Consider the following 16,712-nt stretch of genomic DNA (forward strand, 5'->3'; position numbering starts at 1 on the left):
TAGTTTAGGACTGAGGGTTTTAAGTTGCATTCCTTAACGTATTATCCTCAGGTTAGAGAAAAATCTATTTAAATTCCTACCCTCTTTAAGTTATTCACAAGATTTCCAGAGTCCCTGAGAAGGAGAGCTGCTTAGTAAAAGGAGGAGGCTTAGAGGTCTTGATGTGAAGAAAAAAATAAAGAAAGAAAGAAACAGAGTAGAAAAACAGTTCTTTCTGGCTTTTGTTTCTGAAATGGAATTAGAAGTGAGACATAATAAGTTAATAATTTCCCTTTGGTTGGAAATAAGCCTGCCATCATTACCTCATGTTCCCCAGGGCTTGCAAGTTCCTGGGTTCATTTTAGCATTATTTAATATCAAGAATATGAGGATTAACGTCGCTACGGCAGATCCTTCTGGGCCATATTACATCGGTCCTGTGGTCAGTGAGAAGGGGTGAGCCTGGGCTGGGTTGGGTGGCAGTAGAGGCAGTCACAAGGGACGGCGAGGGGTCGGGAAGAGGAAGCAGAGAGGAAGCAGCTGCATCCTAAGGGAACCAGGCTCTCCCTCTGGCTCCTCGACTTGACCTCCTGATCATTTTTAGGGAGCCATCTGTCCCCACAGTTCTTCTCCCTGACCCTAGAAACTTTATCTAAGATCCTGACATGAGGATTTACTTTCACAGGGAGTTTGAATTTGAGTTCTGTGTTATAAAATTACACAGGCTGTGATGTTTGGATGCTGGCACCATCATTCAGAAATTTACTTACTTAAATTAATTTTAATAATTAAGTGACTGATTTACTTTACAGGTTAGACTCCAAAGTTTCCAAACCAGTGGCTTAACAAGGTAATATTAACTTAGAGACAGATTTTTTTTTCTCATTCCTCCTTTTTGATTTCTCATGTGATTATTCTGTTGTGTGTAAACCTTGTATCTTCTGTGCAAGCTCTCATCTGTACTCTTCTGTGCATAGGGATATATCTTCCAACAAATAGTCACTCCTCATTATATTAACCTCAGCTGGTATGATGACTGCTGCAAAACTAATTTAGTTCTAATAATTAAGTAATAAGTTTGATGTTTTCTCTAGAGTTCAGGTATAAAAATTTATAAATCAGGGACTTAACAAAGTTAAGGACGGGCCATTTAATCCTCTTTTCTCCTTTGGCGTGACAGTGAGTTGCTGGGAACATCGTCCCCCATCACTACAGTGGGAAAAGTGTTGACACTTTCTCTGTAACCATAGTTCCAGAGCAGGACTGGCTTTTGAGAAGTGACAGGGACATTGGAGTGATATGCATGAAACATCTAACTTTGGGGGGAATGAGAAGAATTCTAGATTAAGATCACTTCCACAATGTGCTGAAGTCATTAATTTTGCATAGAAGCAAAGGCTGTGAAGATAGTAGATTTTTAGTAGATTTATGGATATCTGATTGGAATGTCTCTATATCTGAATGAATATGTACAAAATACATAGAGCTCAGCTTATGTAACGAAGTGCCTCTGTCACAATGATCATAATTTGCTCCCCTCCTCCCTGCCTCCTCACTGATCTTAATCCCCTGGTTACTGATCCTCTTCCAGTAGATTCAAATCTTGGATTTTAAGAAGCTCTATAATTTTAATCCCCAGGAGGTACACCCAATCCTAGAAGCTGCATACCTGATGGTTAGTCCTATCCACTGTATTGGCCGTGGAGGGGAGGTCTCTGGTGTTCTGACGCATTCTAGTGGAGTTTTGCTGCTCAATGGTGGAGGAAGTTGGGATACAGAACTCTCTGAAGCATCGTTTGAAGTTTTCATCCAGAAATGCGTAAAGGACTGGGTTCAGGCAGCTGTTTGTGTAACCTAGAGCAATGCAGAAGTGCCAGGAAACAGTCTGGAAAGTAGTTTCTGGGATTGTGATCAAGGCTTTGATGATGACGTAAATGTGAATGGGGGTCCAGCAGACAATGAACACGGCCACAACCACCAGCACCATCCTGGTGATTCTTCGCAGGTTCCGATCCTTTTCTTTGGAGCCAGAGAGCATGCGGACACTCTTGAGGCGTAAGATCATCAGTCCATAACACACCGTAATGATGAGGACAGGCATGATGAAGGCAAAGATGAAAACACAGATTTTCAGCAGGTTTTCCCAGTACCAGGTTGGGTGAGAAAATGTTAGTGTACAATCTATGGAACCTAGAAGAAAAGAATTATAAGGAAGAATTAGCAACAACTTTTAATGATGTCATTAGGTGTTAGATTGCCATTTTGCTCTCTAATTTATCGCCTTGACCTGAGTTAACTTATGGCTATTACTACACAAGCCAGAAAAGGAAGATTTAAAGAAATCATGGAAGAAACTCAGTTCTCTTTTGATTTTCAGGGAGAGTTATGTTTTCCAAACGTGTCATTTAGCTTGTCCACTTTGATGATATTAAGCTTTCATTCAGTCAACAATTAGGGATCTCTTACCATGAGCTAGATCCTCTATGGGGTCTAAGTTGATATAAAAATGTAATCACTGTCCAGATTCTATAGGAGTTTCCAGCTAATGGATGTCTTCACTCCATTTTCTGGGTTTTTTTTTTTTTTTTTTAATTTTATTTATTTATTTTGGTTGTGCCAGCTCTTAGTTGCATGCGGCACATGTGCTCCTTAGTTACGGCTTGAGGGCTCCTTAGTTGCAGCATGCAAACTCTTAGTTGTGGCATGCATGTGGGATCTAGTTCGCTGACCAGGGATCGAACCCGCGTCCCCCGCACTGAGAAGTGGATTCTCAACCACTGCACCATCAGGGAAGTCCCATTTTCTGGGTGTTTTTTTGGCCACCCATGTGGCTTGAGAGATCTTAGTTCCCCAATCTGGCCACCACCGCAGTGAAAGTGCTGAGTCCTAACCACTGGACTACCAGGGGATTCCCTTAACTCCACTTTTTGATGGGTGGTTTATCATTCTGAAATGAAGTCTAAAAAGATAAATTTGTCATGTAGGCAGCCACTTGAGATTTTAAAACAAGCCTCCACTTAATGTTCTTTGGGTTTAAGCTCTAATTACTCTTGAAAGAGCTGTGTTCTTATTTTCCCGTCATTTTGATGAAGTAAGTGCAGAGAAATCAGGAACCAATAGATTATGGTTTATCTTCTCTTTCAAATGTTTACTGGACTTAAAATTGTAGGGGAAAATTCCTATTTCAAAATATTCAAAACTATTTTGCTAAAAAGAATCATTAAAATTACAGTTTGACTACAGCATGGGACCACTCCATAACTTCTACTTGGCTTATGACTTCACCAACATATCTATCTATATTCTCTCTATCCCTCAGGCCTGCAGCCATACTCACCTTGCCGGTACTTTGTTGTCGCCATGAACATCACAGGCAGACCAATGGCTGAAGAGAGGATCCAGTTGCAGATGTTGACGATCTTGGCATTGCGAGGAGTGCGGAAATCCAGGGCCTTGACGGGATGGCAGACTGCGATGTAGCGATCAATGCTCATGGTGCAGAGGGTGAATATGCTGGTGAACATATTATAGTAATCTATGGAGATCACAATCTTGCAGAGGATGGTTCCAAATGGCCATGTTCCCATTAGGTAATTGACACTCTGGAAGGGCAGGGTACTGGTTGCTAGGGCATCTGCCAGAGCAAGGTTGAAAATATAGATGTTGGTGGCAGTCTTCATTTTGGTGTATCTAAGAGATGAAGGAAGAGCAGTGGTACCACCAGAAAAAAATAAAACCATCAGTGTGAAATATAGTTAAGCTTTCAATTAAAAAGCAAAAACTAAAAAACAAAAAACAGAACAAAGCAAAACCCCCCAAAACCAGAGCAAAAACAATTGCAAGGATTAGTGGAAAGCATTTGAGATTAGATTCAGAGGAACTCTTTCACAGTACTAGATTGGCCATTTATAACCATGTGCCTATGGGCTATATATATAATTTCTCTACCTATCAGTTTCGTTATCTGTAAAAAAGTTATAATAATAGCTGCCATACTGATTTATTGGTTTATTTGCTTTTTTAAAAAATGTGCCAGACACTGTGATAGGTGTAATAGACACAGGGAGCAGTCAGTCAAGTATCCAGACATGGGGTAATAATACATTTTAATTCTAAATATATGAGAAAAATTTCAGCTATATAGTTAAAATTACGGAACAATGTAATCATGCAAGAGTGTATGTATATGTACGTGTATACACATACACATGAACACACACACAAATATACAGGCTATTATGGAGTCATAGAGATGAGGCAAAGGGAATAGTAGGGGTAACATAAGGAAAGAAGGAAGGCATCTTGGGAGTGTACATGCACAAGTTTAATCTTACAGTTGGTAAGAGTAGGTCATTCAAGACAGAGAGAAAGCCCGAGCAAAGGCATAGAGGTGAAATGGCATGATGTGTATGTTTGGCACTGAAAGAGTAAAAATGCCACCAGGAATGACAACGGATCTGATAAGGGAGGAATATAGAGGCCAGTTCTTAGAGGGACTTGTATACCATGGTAAGAAGATTAGACTTTATCCACTTTGTGATGGGGAAGCTAAGGTTGTTTGTCTTGTTTTTATTATTTAATAACTTTATGGAGGCATATAATAAAAGTATACAATTTGATAAGTTTTGCTATATGTACACACTTTCGAACCCATCATCATAACCAAGAGCAGGTATTGGCTTGCACTCTCAATTAGACTGCACCTGATTTTGTAAATAGTTCTATTGGTACACACTCACACCCATTTAATTACTTCTTATCTATAACTGTTTTGATGATGCAATGGCAGAGTTGAGTAGTTGCAACAGAGACTATATGGCTTGCAAAGCCTAAAATATTTGCTATCTGGCCCTTTACAGCAAAAAATACCAACTCTTGATCAAGATAATGAACATGTCAATCACTCCCCCCTCAATGTTTCCTTGTGCAGCTCTTTAATCTTTCCATCTTGTCCCTCCCTGCCTTGACCCCGACTCCCACTGTTCTATAGGCAATCACTGATCTTGATCTCCTTTCTGTCATTATAGATTAGTTTGCATTTTCTAGACTTTTTATGTAAATAGAATCACCCAATATGTACTCTTTTTTTGTCTAGCTTCTTTCACTCAGCACAATTATTTTGAAATTTATTCACGTTGTTGCATGCATCAATGATTCATTCTTTTTTATTGTCCAGTGGTATTCCATTGTATGGATATGTCATAACTTGTTTATCCACTCACCCATTAATGGGAATTGGGTTGCATCCACTTTTTAGATATTACAAATTAGCTGTTATGAACATTTTTGTACAAGTATTTGCATGGACTTATGTCTTTCTGTCTCTGGGATAAGTATTTAGGAGTGTTATGTGTCCTCAAAGCCGCAGAAATTAGAACTACCAAGTAGAAGACATAAGCAGGTATGGCGAGACACTAATGAATTATATCTGATGTTAGAAGAACATCTTGCAAATATATTGTCAAATTGTCAAATACATTTGACACTCCACATCTATCTGCTCTGCTGTTGGTAACAGGACCACAATTTCACTCTAAGGAGCCACTCATTTCCCATTCTCAGTCCATGTGCTTTGCGATGGGCTCCATTGCTAGTTCAAGGCATGAAGATTTAAAGTGAATGCCCAGCAATGGTCTCATGTTTCAACTAGAGCCAGTGAGATTTTGGGGGGACTTCTGGGGAAAGAGTATATTATTTTTAAATAATTAAACCTGAGAGGTTGCAAGGTATGTAGTTGTTGGAAGAGCCTGTCTGAAAATGGATTTAACCCACAGCATGTGGATATGAGAGAGTGAGAGAGAAACCCATACCTAAAGCCTGCATGATGTAAAGGCACACTCGACCGTGTTAGTCACCTTCCCAGCCAGCAGACCTTACATTTCACATCTTATCTTTAGCAGAATGTTTTATGTTAAATAATCAGGTTCTTTACTGTCAGTTTATGACTCATCATATTTTTAACATTTTCTTCAGGCTCATCTTAGCACCAGGTACTTAAGGATGTATGATTGTTTCATTAAAAAAAAAAAATCCTTTCCTCCCTCAGAATGAGATGTTTGTGAAGCAAAATTAGGTTAGGGTTCCACATCACAAAAGGAAAAGTGAATATTTATCTATAAAAGCTGTGTCAATTGGCATTTTATAGGAATAATGCTGTTTTTCTCCATTTATCCAAAGAGATTTCCTCTAAAGATAGCCAGTATTCGTATCCCAATTACTCACCCTTTGAATCACAGCAACATATAAAACAGGGTTCAGCAGTTTCCAAAATATGTGAAAGAAAATAATTATACAAGACTAAAGGTTTGGGAATTCCACTTGCCTCTGGCATATCTCCAAAGGCTTCAATCTGAAGGGATAGTCTGACCAGAAAAGGGGTCATGCAGTCCAGCAAACATGAGCTTTTCATTCTGTTCTGTTCTGATGTGGTGGTATGAACATTGCCCCAGGAAAGTTACAGGAACAATCAGAGTCATGCTATAAGTTATAGGAGTATACAAACCAGAGTTAGCAAGCATGCCAAAGAGGTGAGCCGGAGGAAGGATTACCTTTGGGTTCAGTTTACCTGGGTGGGTCTGAGTAGAACTCCTGGATGTCAACACACAATCCTTTTTCCATCTTTTGTACCTATGAGTTCTTACTGTGTCATAGATGAGTTTAGTGGCAAAGTGGGCAAAACAAACTGGGAGGGATATGTGACACGTTCTCAGAGTGTCTCACCTGTACTACAGGGCCTTTTTGACATTGACTGTTCCTGCTATGCTACTGAATTGGATCTTTTCCTCTAGGCGGTGGGCCAAGCTATTTTATCCTTTCTAGTTAGCCCACTGAAATTTTCCTAGTATGTATTTTAAAACATTTGTTCTAAATGACCGAGTAGTTTATTTGCTATATGAATCCAAATGAATTACAATGCAACTATTAAAAAAATATTCTTCTCAGGACCTTCAATGCTTGACCCATTAGAGTGATTTTATGAAGACTGCAGATGCTGTGTTGGGGAGGAGGCATTATGAAGCCCATTTCATTGGCAGCTCACCTATTCTCCTGTGTTCCATATATACCTTTTGTTTGTAAGTACCCTTCCTTTTTTGTGGTTATAATTCCTATTTATCTTCAGATGCATTCTTCATTCCATTTCTCCAAATATTACCACTTACAAAAACATCATTGATTTTTGACCCACTTGTGCTAAATGAAGCCAAACTGAATAAATTACTCTTGTATACCAATGGGATGGGCTTTGTAAACCTTTTGTTGTTGCTGTTCTATTTTGTTTTTGAGTTAGTTCTTGAATTGTGATGACCCTGTCTCTGTCCAGAAATAAAACGAACCAAGGATGCTTGAAAAGAGGAAGAACGTATTCCAGAATCCAGCTTGTCAGTTTTGTACCCCATCATGTGCTTCACATGGCTCTCTACCTATTTTAGGAGTTCACAATAGAACCAGCTGGGATGTACAGAAGATTTTTGCCTCTTTTTGGGCTGATTTTCTGTCCTTTGATGTTTTACCAAATGGAGTTTTTTTTTGTTTTGGGGTTTTTTTTTTTTGCTAATATCAGTGAAGAAGAAAGATGTCTAACTCAGTAAGGATTCAATGAGCCCCTTTTATATGTTCAGCATTGTGTTTGGAAAGATACTTTTTTCACATCTGTCATGACTTTTATAGCCACTTACCCTCACATAGAGAAATTCACATTTTTAATGGAGAAAAAACCTCCTTAGAGTGTTGTCTTTTAATACTCATGATTAATTGGATAAATCCAATGAAATAAAGACACTTGTCCTACATTTCAGGTTATTATTTAGATGAAGAAAATGGTCATATTAGTACCTACCTGAATCTCTCCTTTATTATCCATTCCATTCTGTTGTCTCAGGCAAACGTACGTGTGTGTGTGTGTGTGTGTGTGTGTGTGTTTGTGTGTGTGTGTGTGTGAGAGAGAGAGAGAGAGAGAGAGAGAGAGAGGTTGAAAACAACCAAAACTTATGATACATTCTCATTAGGTATTAACACAGAAAGAGACCATATATTAGTTTATTATTTTCTGTTATCTTCTCAACTAGCTTAGTGGAGGGAACAGGGGATTTCTCACTTTGCTATAAAATATTCTAAAACATTTTACTTAAATTTATTTCAAAGTGGTTTCTGTGGTCAGTGACCAAATTTCCAATGAGTTTATACTAGCAAAAGGAGAGAGTAGTATTCTGAGACCTCTGAGCCCTGCAGACAGAAAAGTGATTATTGTTTACTAATTTGCCTCAGAAGAGAAGACAGAGAGAGGTTTACAGGAAATTAAACAGAGAGGCACCTCCTTCCAGAAGTCAATTACCTCTTTCTGTCTCTGTGTCACCGGAGTGTAACAACCATCAGAGTCTTTTTCGTTGAGTGGTACTCTTTTTTTTTCATCCATACCGCCTTTTTGTTGTTTTTGTTTTTCTCTATATTCCTACTTTCTTCCTACTCCATGTCCCATTAATGAAAATTCATGAAAAAAATAGCCTTCGGATGGAACAAGGACAAAAATCTGCTTTCTTCAAGCAGTGGATGAACTTTATAAATAGAAAATGCAAAACGAGTAACTGATCGTATTTTTATTTTCACATTTGGTGCTAGAAAAAATCAGAATAAAATGTGTGGCTCCTTTTAATAATTGCATAGAATTCTAATGGCACTAGAATCTAAGATACTTCTATTGTACTGAGCATCCTGCTAACCTTATCATTTCATTCTCTTTTGGCTTCCAATTTGTCTATTTTCTTCTTTATTTTTCTTATTTTATAGCATGCATTTTTGTAAGGCTCTTTAAATCCTCTTGTTAGACTTGGGAACTGAGGTGGAGGATGGGGAGAGAACGGGGCCACACATCAATGGAGAGGGAAGGAAATGAAAAGAGAGACTCTTCCATTATGGCCAAGAGACTTTGCTTAACCATTTTTTGCATTACGCCTTTTGGAAGTGCTTGTTTCCTGCTTTATTTGATTTCTGAAAATTTTATATACTTCAGAATATTTATTTCATCAGAAGTTTATATGAAAAAAATAATGTTTTTTCCTTGATTCCTGTATTCTGTGATAAATAACATTTACCTATTGTAGAAACATATTACCATGCTAAATCCTCTGATGTACGTAAACCATTATAACTCGGTGAAATATTCTTATCTGTGACTTCAGATTTTTGTTTCCTGAAATATAGATTTTTATCTCTTTAGACCAAATTACTTCAAAAACAACATCAGATTATCTGTCTCAGCCTTTTGCTTCATAGATAACAATGTTTTATTTTTATTCTAAAGGCCTGTTTTTTAAATTTAGAAATACTTTAGGGACTTCCCTGGTGATGCAGTGGTTAAGAATTTGCCTGCCAATGCAGGGTACACAGGTTTGATCCCTGGTCCGGGAAGATCCCATATGCCTTGGAGCACTAAGCCCACAAGCCACAACTACTGAGCCTGTGCACCACAACTACTGAACCCACGTGCTGCAACTACTGAAGTCCGCATGCCTAGAGCCTGTGATCTGCAACAAGAGAAGCCAACACAATGAGAAGCCCATGCACCACAACAAAGAGTAGCCCTAGCTTGCCGCACTAGAGAAAACCTGTGAGCAGCAATTAAGACCTAACACAGCTAAAAGAAAAAAAAGAAATACTTTAGCTTCCAAATTTGAGAGTTCTAAGAGAAAAGGAAATTCCTTTTATTTTAGGATCTGAAAGTTCTGAATGTAAAAAATAATCAAATGTGCATTACCACTAACATCAAATAATAATATATCCCTAGGTATTTCTTTAATATTGAAGGAACAAAAGAGAAAACTTCAAAATATAATAAAACAATTCTACCAATGTCAATATTAGAAAATTGCTTTTTGAAGAAGCTCAAGTGAATGCTGTAGATTATAAATTTTTAGAGAGAGTAGACTATGAGTAGAATTATTATCTACTGCACTTAGTGCAACAAATTTAAGATTTCAACTATACTTTTGGTGATGATGTTGTGTGTATAATCACTCAATACAAGTATAATATGAAAGGTAGCATGAACGGAAAAGTTGAAAAGCGATAATTAAATTATCCATTCAAAACAGAATCCAGCACAAGATGGTCACCAGTAAATGGAATTGAATACAGGAAGAAGGGTTTGGACTATAATTATTTTCTTTATAATAAGACGAAACAACCTTTTTTTTTTAGGGAACCCGTGGCTTTTGAAGTAAAAGTAAACAGGGAATATTCCCTTTTGCCTTGTCATTTTGTTGTCAAATTAAAAAGAACTTTGGTCATAGAAGGTCATGGAGCAATGAGAAGTAAGATCTGAAAGGGGCTTTCAAGACCACACAGTCTGATCACCTTTTTTTATGGTGGAAGAAACTAAGCACAGAGAGATGTACAAATGTTTGAGACCTTTTACCCCCATTTCCCTAAGCTTCATTTAAAACAGAAATGTACCTTCTGTGCTGTAACTGCATTGTGGGCCATGTGTATTTCTGGATGTTCATTGCTGATATACACAACCCACCATGTAGCTAAAGCAAGGTAGGCATGCAAAGCTTTTTAATCTTCTTTTCAAAGATGCTCATGCTGGGAATATCTTGGGAATTTTGAGATATTTTCTCATTATGTCGCATGTTGTAACAGAATCATATTTTTTAAAGGAGAATTGAGTTTGCTCCATTTCCTTTGCTTTACTCTTTCACAATCCATGATTTAAGCCTATCAATTATATGTAGTTGACACACAACCTCTCTCTCAAATTCCATGACTACCTTTCCAACTCTCTTTGGGACATCTGTAATCTGCTATTGACTTCTCAAATGCAATACTTGTCAAAGTGTGCTTATTCTTTCTTACCCACCACCAACATCACTACCATCACCATCATCACAATCAATAATAGCAAAATAATCAATAACATCATTGAAGAAAATGTAACAAATGGAGAGTTGAGATAATTAGGAAGACAAAAGTTAATTAAATTTTTAGAAATAGGGAGTAGAAGAGGAAGGGTGAAATACGACTCCCAAATTCTAGCATGGAAGAATGGACAGATGGTAATATCAATATTTAACAGAGAAGGATGAGAGGAAAAGCAGTTTTGGTGTTGATAGAAAGTTCAGTTTTGAGTGTGCTGTGTTGTGGGACAAAAGAAAAATGACTATTAAGTACCCAAATATATGTTTGCAGTTCAGCTGGAGCAATTTATTTATGTCATCAGCCTCTAGATGTTAATTCCAGTCATGCAAGTGGATGAGATTGCCTTTTTGTATGATGCAAAATGTGAAGAACGTTGAAGTCAGAGAAGAACAAATTTCCATAAAGGGACAGAAAAGAAGAGAAGGAGAGAACAAGGGAGAGACAGAAGGTGTGAATATGTTATACATGATGCATCAGAATGTGAATGGGAGAGAAATGAGTTGTAAAATGTCAGAGCCAGAAGCTATTCTGTAGAAAACTCTTCTAATCACCAGACGTACATTTTTGTAAATGGGAGATTTGATTTTTATCAATAACCAACAAAATAGTTATTTTCTATCATGACTATATTTGATTATACAATGTAAAATGCAATTATTCATAGACTATAACATTGATGGCAGTTGCTTGAAATAGAATTTATCAGAATTCTTGCTTTTGAAAGCACAAGTTTGTAGCAGTACCACAGCCATGAGTATGTCTATATGTGAACTCATATATTTTATATATTCTAATATATTAGATCACTTCTTACTTATATGATACATATTTCCCTATAAATTTTATAGCTCATATAAGAAAGAAATTCAATAGAAATTTCCCCAAATTTGGTCATCTTAAAAATTTACATTACAATTCCAATATAAATTTGTAGAATGGAAAGACATTTTTCTGTAGCCCTAATAAAAATAAATAAGTTTTGATCAACTAGGCTAGAGGAAAAATTAAATTATTTTCTACTTACCTATAAGAAATGATAATGCAAAATTGTTAAAAAACTTTAAATTATCTACCAACCTATTAATGACATGTAATATGTTGTTGTTGTTTTAATTAACGTTTTACTGATTACTCTAGAGGTTGAAAATAATTTTATGTATTCCTTGGTCAATTATATTGCCTCTTCTATTAATTTGTTTTTATTTTTTGCTAATTTTTGCTCATATTTTTCTTATTGACTTGTCAGAGATTAAAATGTATATTGTAACTGTAAATATTTCTTCTCAGACTGCTACTGTTTAAAAACATTCACCATGTTTTGCTGTTCCTTAAAACTATTGAATTTTAACCTCCTTGATGGTGTGTGTATGTGTGTGTGTGCACCCCTTTTTCATTAAAGGCTTCTCTTATTATGAGGTTATTAAAATGTGTATGAAATTTCCTTTTAATAATTTAAAATATAGATTTTTCAGAATATATTTTTAATTTAAAAAATATAATGCATGCTTATTGTAAAAATAAATAATACAGGAAATCACAAAGGAAATAGAAACCTGGAACTCTACCACCTGGAGATAGCATTTTGGCCAACATCATTCTAAAGATTTTCTTTTTTTTTTTTTTTTTTTTGTAGTGGTAGGCATTTATTAGAAATGTTTTCTGCTATTTGAATAGTTTATAAGTCTTTATTAAATTGAGGCCAAAATAAGTAGCTCATTATTAAATTGATATTCCTGAATTTCAAGATGATAGTGAGAAGCTAAGTGATTTTAAAAACAGAAATGAATACAAATGACTCTACCTTTATTCATTATGGACATTATTAGAAACACTAGAGTTAGGTACAATAAGACAATCCAGTTAAAGATCTTCTTATACATGAGAAGAGTAACGTTCATTAACACTGGCTACTGACCTGGCATTGCACTAAGTAAATTTACAAAACTGAAGGGAGAGGTACTTCATCATCCCCATGTTACAGATGAGCAAACTAAGCCTCAGAGATCAGCTACCTTACCCAAAGTTGTGAAGTCCATATGTGACAGAACTGGTGTTACCTCAGGTCTGTTCACTGCTCCATGCTGTCCCCTCTAATGTATCAGAATGTCACAGAGGTAGGATTTGAGTCTTGTTACTCTTCCAAGCCCAGCACATAGGAGGCACTCAAAAATGCTTATTATATTTGATTATCTAAAAATATATTTAATCTTTTAAAAAATTTTTATTAGTTTTTTAATTTTAGAATTTTATTTATTTTTTTTATACAGCAGGTTCTTATTAGTTATCCATTTTATACATATTAGTGTATACATGTCAATCCCAATCTCCCAATTCATTCCCCACCCCTCCCACCACTTTCCCCCCTTGGTGTCCATACGTTTGTTCTCTGCATCTGTGTCTCTATTTCTGCCCTGCAAACCGGTTCATCTGTACCATTTCTCTAGGTTCCACATATATGTGTTAATATACGATATTTGTTTTTCTCTTTCTGACTTACTTCACTCTGTATGACAGTCTCTAGATCCATCCACGTCTCTACAAATGACCCAACTTCGTTCCTTTTTAGGGCTGAGTAATATTCCATTGTATATATGTACCACATCTTCTTTATCCAGTCGTCTGTTGATGGGCCTTTAGGTTGCTTCCATGACCTGGCTATTGTGAATAGTGCTGCAGTGAACATTGGGCTGCATGTGTCTTTTTGAATTATGGTTTTCTCTGGGTATATGCCCAGTAGTGGGATTGCTGGGTCATATGGTAATTCTATTTTTAGTTTTTTAAGGAACCTCTATACTGTTCATACTGTTAATCTTTATTCAAGAAACACCTGAACATAATTTCATCCTTGTGATGAAAAATGCCAGTTCCTCTTCTCCTATCTCATTCCTATTGCTTATGTGGCCACTTTTAGTATTTGTAACTGATTATCTAATCTTTACTTCAATATCTCTAAATAACATGCTTCTAGAGTATGTTGAGGGAGTTACCTCTGAAATATCTACTTTGGCTTGACATTCACAATGGTTTGGTTCACTTTATTCCATCTGTCTTCTTCTTTACTCCGATGGTGTTGATGGAAAATTCTGATTTTCTTCCTTTGCAATGAATTACCCCTTCTCTGTCTTGCAATTTTATCTCTTTTATGTTCTTGAATCTCATTAATATATGATGAGACTTTTTTTAAAAAGATTGATTGCGCTTGGCACTCAGAGAGTCCCTCCAGTTTGAAGTTTCATCACTTTCTTTAGTTATGGGAAATGTGGGGCTATTATTTCTTCAAATAGTGCCTCTCTTCCATTCCCTCTGCTGTTTACTTCTAAGAGATAGCTTTTCTCTGTCTACACTTCTGGTATCTCATTTGTTTTTTCATCCTTTCCATTTCTATCTCATTTACTACATTCTTCCAGCTCACGAACATACTCTTGATCTTCCCTCTTTTTGTGTTACCCGTAGAATATTGAATGCCAAATATTGTGGTTGTTATCCTCAGAATTTCAAATTTGGTTTCTTATGTAACAAACACTTATACGTAGGCTATTGCTCTGAGTGCTCTACATTTGTTAAATAATTAGGTAAGTGTTATGATTATCTCCATTATACAGATGAGCAAACTAAGGCACAGACTGGTTAGGTAATTTGCCCTAGGGACCCCTGACTGACAATTGTTGGAGGCAGGGTTTGAGCTCACGTTATTTGGGTCCTTAGCTGCTATGCTTTGCTTGTTAATTATCATCTCTTCTTATTTTCAGACGGCTTCTCCTTGTTTCATGGAAACAATACTTTCTTTCACCTCTCTGAAGATATTAAATATAACTTATTTTAAAGTCCTTATCTGATTACTTTTTAATTCTGTTTCCTCAAGTGTAAATTCTTCTGTTTGTTGTGCACCCTCTCCCATCTCTTTCATGGTGTAGTCACTCATTAACAATATGATGACCACTGATTTTGAGTTGACCCTTAAATTTAATATTCCTTGCTAGACCGTTCACTGACGGGACAGGAGTTGGAATCAGCTCCTGAGGCTTGTGTACCATACTGTTCTCAATAAGAAGGGAGGATGGGGTGGGCTTGAGGTCGACATAGTACACCGGTGGCTACCTTCTAATCCTCCAGAGCATTGATGGTCTCCAGGTGCAGCCTAGTATCTCTGCGCCAAACACTGCACCAGTTTTCAAATGGACATTATTGCTTCTGTCTAGCTTTTAGACTGGAAAACACACAAGGGTCAACCCACATGGCCTCCACCATTGTGGACATCTACCCCATTATGGAACCCTCAGGGGGGCCTCCCCAACCTGAGGCTCACACTGTCTATTCTCTGTCCCAGGCATTCTTTTGACATTTTAGTTTACCTGAAGTGAAAGATCTCCTTTCTTTTGAATTCATAATTCGAGAGTAAAGTCGTCAGTAACGTTATTATGATCTTAACATTATTGATCTTAACATTATTGATCTTTCTGTTGCATCATTCACTCTTTTCAAAAGAAGGAATGACTTGTCTAGTTTATGTTTAGGATAAAGAGTTGGTTATGTACAGCTCTGCCCCTTCTCCTGTTGCTTTCTGAGATTCAGCTGCTCAAAGGAAATGCATGTTACATCCCCATTACTCCAGGTTCCAAATTTTCAAGGGGCTGGTCCCCTTATGGAGAGGTTGCTAGTGGTCCAGACCTGTGGGTTAGTGTATTTCATTCTGGGATTTAATTAAGAAGCCATTATTACTGTACAGCTATGTCACATCAGCAAAGTATTTATCAGTAATAAAGCTGACATTTTTTTCTCTGCTGATTCATTTTGCGTTATCTCTCAGTTGGTTCAAACATCAGCAGAGAAAGTAGGAATGACATTGAATAAGACCATTTAGGGACTTCCCTGGTGACGCAGTGGTTAAGAATCCACCTGCCAATGCAGGGTACACGGGTTCGATCCCTGGTCGGGGAAGATCCCACATGCTGTGGAGCAACTAAGCCTGTGCACCACAACTACTGAGCCTGAGCTCTAGAGCTCATGAGCCACAACTACTGAGCCCGCGTGCCACAACTACTGAAGCCCGTGTGTCACAAACAAGAGAAGCCACCGCAATGAGAAGCACACATGCTGCAACGAAGAGTAGCCCCTCTCGCCACAACTAGAGAAAGCCCGTGTGCAGCAACAAAGACCCAATGCAGCCAAAAATAAATAAAATGTAATAAATTTATTTTAACAAAAGACTGTTTAAGCATTCATATTGCCCACCAAGAATTTCTGTATCATTTTCAAAAATTTATGTATGGCTCTTCATTGATTTATTGATTTAATTTGTGTTCTTTTAAAAGATAATTTCTGAAAGATGTTCTGGAGGTCAGGGGTCAGGAGTAAAGTTTTGTGCCTGTTCTCGATCATCCTGAAAATGAAAGATTGTTTCATATTCACTTTTAGTTTGAGCATTTAATAAAGGCCAATCTTGTGCTATTAATGAACTTGAGAAAAAATTTCAGCCTTTTGTATGCTTGCACATGAAATCTTAGTGCTATGTAGCACATGTGTGGATTATATTAGTATTATCTGTTCTGTTGTTTTGTTTGTAAGCCTGTGGAGTATAGGGACCACGATCAATCTGTACTCTGCTACGTGCTTGTCTGAATGACAGGATCAATTCTCCTGACCCTAATGCCCACACCTATATAATTTCTTTAAATATGAAATTCCTATTCATTTCATGTTCTTAAAGCATTCCCCACCCCTAAGAATAAATACCTCCCCATCCTATGTCACCTTATCATTCTCACATTGATCTACGTTTTTATCCCTCCCCTCTTGCCAGAGGAGAAAAGGAATGGCAT

The 16,712-nt window shown here is 37.1% G+C and overlaps 1 protein-coding gene and 1 long non-coding RNA gene across 2 annotated transcripts in view; one reads left to right on the forward strand and one right to left on the reverse strand.

The window, feature by feature from the left end:
- LOC309667003 overlaps positions 1–16,712 on the forward strand; it is a 1,042,512-nt gene that overhangs the window by 41,436 nt on the left and 984,364 nt on the right. The gene's annotated exons all lie outside the window — the stretch shown is intronic.
- OPRM1 (opioid receptor mu 1) overlaps positions 1–16,712 on the reverse strand; it is a 42,968-nt gene that overhangs the window by 6,535 nt on the left and 19,721 nt on the right. The window contains 2 exon segments of the mRNA XM_082475054.1: positions 1,649–2,169; positions 3,317–3,669. Of these exon segments, the coding sequence (XP_082331180.1) occupies positions 1,649–2,169; positions 3,317–3,669 (874 nt within the window).

The sequence above is a fragment of the Balaenoptera physalus genome, assembly GCF_965194825.1.
Source record: "Balaenoptera physalus genome assembly, chromosome: 9".
Classification (NCBI taxonomy): Eukaryota; Metazoa; Chordata; class Mammalia; order Artiodactyla; family Balaenopteridae; genus Balaenoptera; species Balaenoptera physalus.